General features: G+C 44.5%; 1 protein-coding gene across 1 annotated transcript in view; it reads right to left on the bottom strand.

The window, feature by feature from the left end:
* Window positions 1-99: 99 nt before the first annotated feature.
* MTRF1 (mitochondrial translational release factor 1) overlaps window positions 100-5,592 on the bottom strand; it is a 47,885-nt gene continuing 42,392 nt past the window's right edge. Inside the window, exon 9 of the mRNA XM_008585956.1 lies at window positions 100-1,369. Within this exon, the coding sequence (XP_008584178.1) occupies window positions 1,256-1,369 (114 nt within the window). The 3' untranslated portion in view covers window positions 100-1,255. The remainder of the gene's footprint in view (window positions 1,370-5,592) is intronic.

The following is a 5,592-nucleotide window of genomic DNA, read 5'->3' as shown; positions in this document are numbered from 1 at the left end:
CGGACACAGAAAAAGACAAAAAGGAAAAAAAAAAAAAATGGTCGAACCACCACCACGCATGCGTATGTGTTTACAGAGAGAAAAAAAAACCAAACCAAATGTGGCAAAATGTTAACAGTAGTTTAATCTAGAGTATACAGTGTTTATTGAACTATTTCTTAAAAACTATCCTTAAAACTTTTCTGTATGCTTGAATATTTTCAAAATAAATATTTGGGAAAACATTTCTCTCTCATCTTTACCTTCAAATAATTCCACTGGTCTTAAAACTCTAGGCTAGGCTTCCTTGCACATAAATTCCATTCTGAGGAATGTCTAAAATAATAATCCCTCTCTTTTTTAGTCAAGAAACTTCTTCAGAACAATTACTAAATATACCATACCACTTTGTATTAGTTGGTGATTTGCATGTTTAGCTCCTTCTCTCAATTGGAAGATCTTTAAAGTAATGACTGGGTTTTACGTATCACTGCACAAAACTGATCGCAGTGAATTACTCCTATTATACCACATCTGTTGATTCTCATTAAGTTAAGCCAAAGAACAATAAGAAATAGAAGTCAAACAGAGAATCTACTTTAAATATTGGCTTGTAGTTCATACAGTACAGAATTTATTCAGTAAAGAGCTTTACAATCTGTATCCTGGAGATGCTGTCACTGAGTGACCCATATTCTTCTTAATTTTTATTTTTTATTTAAAAGTTGCAGTCAAAGTCCTAACTTTGACATGATTAACAGTACTTTGTCTTTAAATAAGGGGTTTACAAATAAGTATATAAACCAAATATCACTAAATTTATTAGATTTTCCTGAAATAGATGAAAAATGTTTAAGTTATTTCATAAATGGTTGTTAAAAAAGGAGTATAAAGAGAACAAGTGACTTGTCCTAAATCACACAATCAGTTCTCAATACTCTATTTCTTTTCAATGATGCATGATTGTTTTCTACTTGTAGAACTGGATTGTACTTTACAGGAAACCTAAAATAAACCCTTAGGTCAAGAAATGCGATGTTGCTTCATTAAAAAAAAATATTGGTAAGGGCTGGCTGATTAGCTCACTTGTTACAGCGTGGTGCTGATACCACCAAGGTCAAGTATTACTGGCCAGGTGCCAAATATACACATATATATGTAAGTACTGTGTACTTATAGCTATACTTTATGAATATTCATAAAGATTTCCATGCCTCAGTCTACTTCTCAATATAGGTCCATTTCATTTATATAATAATAAGTAATAAATAAGCATTTATTTTGCTGATTTAAAGTTTTCATCCAAAAGTTCAACAATGGCTTCTTCGTCTGCTGATTGAAGCAGTCTCTGAATTAGTTGATCCAGGCATTTCTTGCCACATAAAAATTCCTGGTAAAAGAGAGAGTTATTATGAAACCCAATTATTAGAAATAAAAGAACAAATAAAGTGAAGAGTTAAGTGTATATTTATTTCATTTCTTTAAAGTTATTTAATAGCAACAAAGGATTACTAATGTTCTATAATATAATGAACACTATTGCTAACTTGGGAGGATCCCCAGTTTGTAGTGACTTTTTTTTTTTTTTTTTTTTTAAAGATGACCGGTAAGGGGATCTTAACCCTTGACTTGGTGTTGTCAGCACCACGCTCACCCAGTGAGCTAACTGGCCATTCCTATATAGGGATCTGAACCCGTGGCCTTGCTGTTATAAGCACCACACTCTCCCGAGTGAGCCACAGGCCCGGCCCTTGTAGTGACTTTTTATGTAAAAAACAAAAGAGCAAAAGGAATTCTACTCTTTTTTTTTTTCTTCCTTTTTTTGTCTTTTTTTGTGACCGGTAACGGGATCGCAACCCTCGGTGTCGCGCCCGTACTGCGACCGGCAACGGGATCGCAACCCTCGTCTACTCTTTCTCAAATTGTTTAAATTAGCCTTTAAACCCAATCTTCTGGGATTTGGATCTTTCCAACAACTCTGGAGACAACAAAATAAAGAAACCTGAATCGACTTTTGAAATTGATCACTTTCCTCTCTTTAAAATTCCTTTGCTTGGCTTTTATGACAACACTATTCTAGGTTATCAAACCATCTTTGGGAGGATATGTTTGCTAAATTCTTTATCTTCTTGTACCCTTAAAAAAAAGAATAAGAAGAAAAAAAGCTTTTTATTTTTCTCCTGAAAATTCTACCCTTTTCACTCATATCATGTTACTTCTCCCAAGGGCAAAAAAGACTGAAATATCTCAATCCTTCAGGCATTTTGCTGCCAGGTTAACATGCATACTGCTCCTTGCCAAATCCTCTGGATCTCTCTCAGAAAAAGCCTCCCTAGACCATTACAGTTCATTCTTCTCATGCCAACCTTCTAAATTTAGATGATTTAATCTGTAAGTAGCTTATGACAGTTTTTTACTTAAACTGGAAATACAGGGTAAATCTAGAAGCCCTGTGTAATCAAAAAATATTTTTGTTGGAATATTTAGGGGTGAAGTGTCTTGAGGTCTGCAACTTGTTTTCAAATAGTTCAACAGCAGCATGGCTGTATGTATAGAAAAAGAGGAGGTCGGGGATTAAGAGAAGGCAAATATTGGGCCAGCCTGTGGCTCACTCGGGAGAGTGTGGTGCTGATAACACCAAGGCCATGGGTTCGGATGCCATATAGGGATGGCCGGTTAGCTCACTGGGTGAGCATGGTGCTGACAACATCAAGTCAAGGTTTAAGATCCCCTTACCAGTCATCTTTAAAAAAAAAAAAAAAGAGAGAATGTAGGGATACCGTAGGCACTCAAGCGGGGGGGCACTCCCTGGCAATATGGCGCCCTTCCGGGTTCTTCTCTGCAGTAAACAAGCCCGCCGGCGCCAAAACCCAAGCCCGCCAGCGCCAAACCTCAACCAGTCACAGGTCAAGGCTCACCTCCCGCCCAGTCCTGTCCAATCAGCTACCGCCCCGTCCACCCCCTATCCAAACCCGGAACGCAGCTCCCTATAAATATATGTGCAGTCCTTGAATAAAGCGGAACTTCTCTGGTGAACTGTCAGCCCGGGTCTCGCGTGCCTCCTTCATCCGTGCCTCCTTCATTGGTGCCGAAACCCGGGAAGGAGTTCACCCCGCGCCAGGGGACTCCTTCCTCGGACTTCTCCACAACCCCCCAGGACTGACGGTCCACCCTCGTCTATTTTCTCTAGCGCTGGCTTCCTTCACCCACCACTGGCTCATCCGTTAGGTAAGCCCCCTTTACATTTTGGCCAGGCTTATAGATTATTTAAACCGTCACCCTGACCTCATTCCCCCGTCCTCGGAGGCTAAGTTCCCATTCTTCTTTCTTGCTCTCTCTCTCTCTCTCCCCTCCTCTCACCTACCTCTCTTAATCTTCCTCCTTCTGGGTCCAGGACCCCCGCTAAAGCCTAGCACTAGGTTCCTTCAGGCTCCGGGCCATTCCCCTAGAGAAGTGAGGGTCTAGGTGACGACCTACACCCAGACCTACACCCGCCTTCTCTCCTGGTTCATACTCGAACCCCTCCCTTGAGACTGGTGTGACTTATTGGGGACACCCTCTGGGTCTCGTCTTTCTCATCCAGCCAAAGGACTCACCTCTAATCCTCCTCTGGTTTCTCTTCTCTAAAGTCCTCTTCTGGAATGGGAACTTCTTCCTCCTCACTTTGGGGGGATTCACCCCTACAGTGCCTCCTAAACAACCTAACCACTTTATCCCTCAAACCAGACATTAAACCCAAGCTCCTCACCAATTTTGCACACAGGATTGGCCTTATTATCCCTTAGACAACCAAAACAAGTGGCCCCCTGAGGGCACACTCGATCCTGACACTCTCCGGGATCTTTTCAATTACTGCCAGCGCCTGAAAAAATGGAAAGAGATTCCCCATGTTGAGGCTTTCCGCCTCCTCGCCCAAAACCCCTCCCTCTGTCCCACTTGTTCCCCCTCTCAGGTTCTCCTAGTGTCTAAAGCCCTCTTGCCCTTATCTCCCGATCCCAACGCCTTTGACCCTGCAGATGAACCCCCTCCATACAGGCCCCCCCACTCCGGCAGCCTCTCCCCCAACTGCCCCCACATCTCCTGAACCTTCAAAGCCTGCCCCCCTTAATCCAACTGCCCCTCTACTTCCTGATCCTCCCTCTGCCGCCTCTTTTAGCCCTCCTGTCACATGTTCTTGGGGACCCCCTGACTCTACCATAGCTCCCCTTTGTGAGGTGGCTGGCGCTGAGGGAGTTGTTCGAGTCCATGTTCCCTTCTCGCTAGCCAACCTTACTCAGCTAGAAAAAAGATTAGGGTCCTTCATCACTGACCCCTCCACTTACATTAAGGAATTCCAATGGGTCCTTCAGGCATACAGTCTCACTCCCCACGACATCTATATGCTCCTAGCCAACACCCTCCTTCCTGAAGAGCGCCAACGTGTCTGGGACGCGGCCCAGGCCCATGCAGATGAAACCCACCGCACAGACCCTGCTTTCCCACTAGGCCCCCAGGCAGTTCCCGAACAGGATCCACACTGGGACTACAACACACCACCGGGAATTCAGGCCAGAGATCACTTTGCCTCTTGTCTCATGGCTGGTCTCAAAAAGGCCGCCTGATCTCAAGCCTTTCAACAATACACCGACCTAGACCCCCTCTCAGAAGATGGCCGTCATGTCCTCATGACATATTTCCTGGCCCAATCCTACCCTGATATTAGGGCTAAACTAAAAAATTAGAAAAGGGCCCCGCCACCCCACAAACCGAAATCTTATCAGTGGCATTTAAAGTTTTCCATAATAGGGAGGAGGAAAAGGAACGGCGGAAGCAGAGGGCTGATCAGGCCAACTTTCAAATGCTGGGCCCAGATCATAAAAACGCCTTCTGGGCGCTCTACTAAACCTAGCGCTCCACCTAGGGCTTGCTTTAAATGCAGACAGGCGGGTCATTGGTCTCAGTCCTGTCCTTCCCCCAGACCGCCCACCACACCATGCCCTAAATGTCAAAAAATGGGACATTGGGGCTCGGACTGCCCAATCACCCGAAGGGGAGATTGGCCTAACAAGCCCCAGCCATCGCGGGCACCCCAAACACCTCTGGTGGGACTGGCTGAAGAGGACTGATGGGGCCCTGGGTCCTTCCCGACCATGACCATCACAAAAAGTGAGCCCAGGGTAACTATTGTTGTGGATGGCCGACCCGTTTCCTTCCTCCTGGACACAGGAGCCACTTTTTCGGTCTTAAAGGAGTTTCAGGGCCCAACCACACTTAACATTTCCCCTATAGTCGGGGTAGGAGGAAAACATATATACTCCCGCAGAACGCCTCCAGTAACTTGCCATATTGAAGGTGTTCCTTCTCCTTTTCCCCACTCTTTTCTGGTCATGCCTCAATGTCCCCTTCCCTTATTGGGTCGAGACATCCTCGCTCGGCTACATGTCTCCATTTCCATATCTCCCCCATCTCCTACAACCCCTTTCCTACTAGCACTCCTCCCTGAAAGCAATCAGGACACATACCCTTCTCTACTGAATCCTGTAAACTCTGTTGTATGGGACACCACTAACCCTTCCTCTGCACATTGTGTCCCTGTAACAATAAGACTAAAAAATCCCTCTAAATACATAAGTC

The sequence above is a fragment of the Galeopterus variegatus genome, unplaced genomic scaffold (assembly GCF_000696425.1).
Source record: "Galeopterus variegatus unplaced genomic scaffold, G_variegatus-3.0.2 Scaffold3776, whole genome shotgun sequence".
Lineage (NCBI taxonomy): Eukaryota > Metazoa > Chordata > Mammalia > Dermoptera > Cynocephalidae > Galeopterus > Galeopterus variegatus.
The sequence above is the reverse complement of the archived record's forward strand: the minus strand, read 5'-3'. Positions and strand labels throughout refer to the sequence as shown.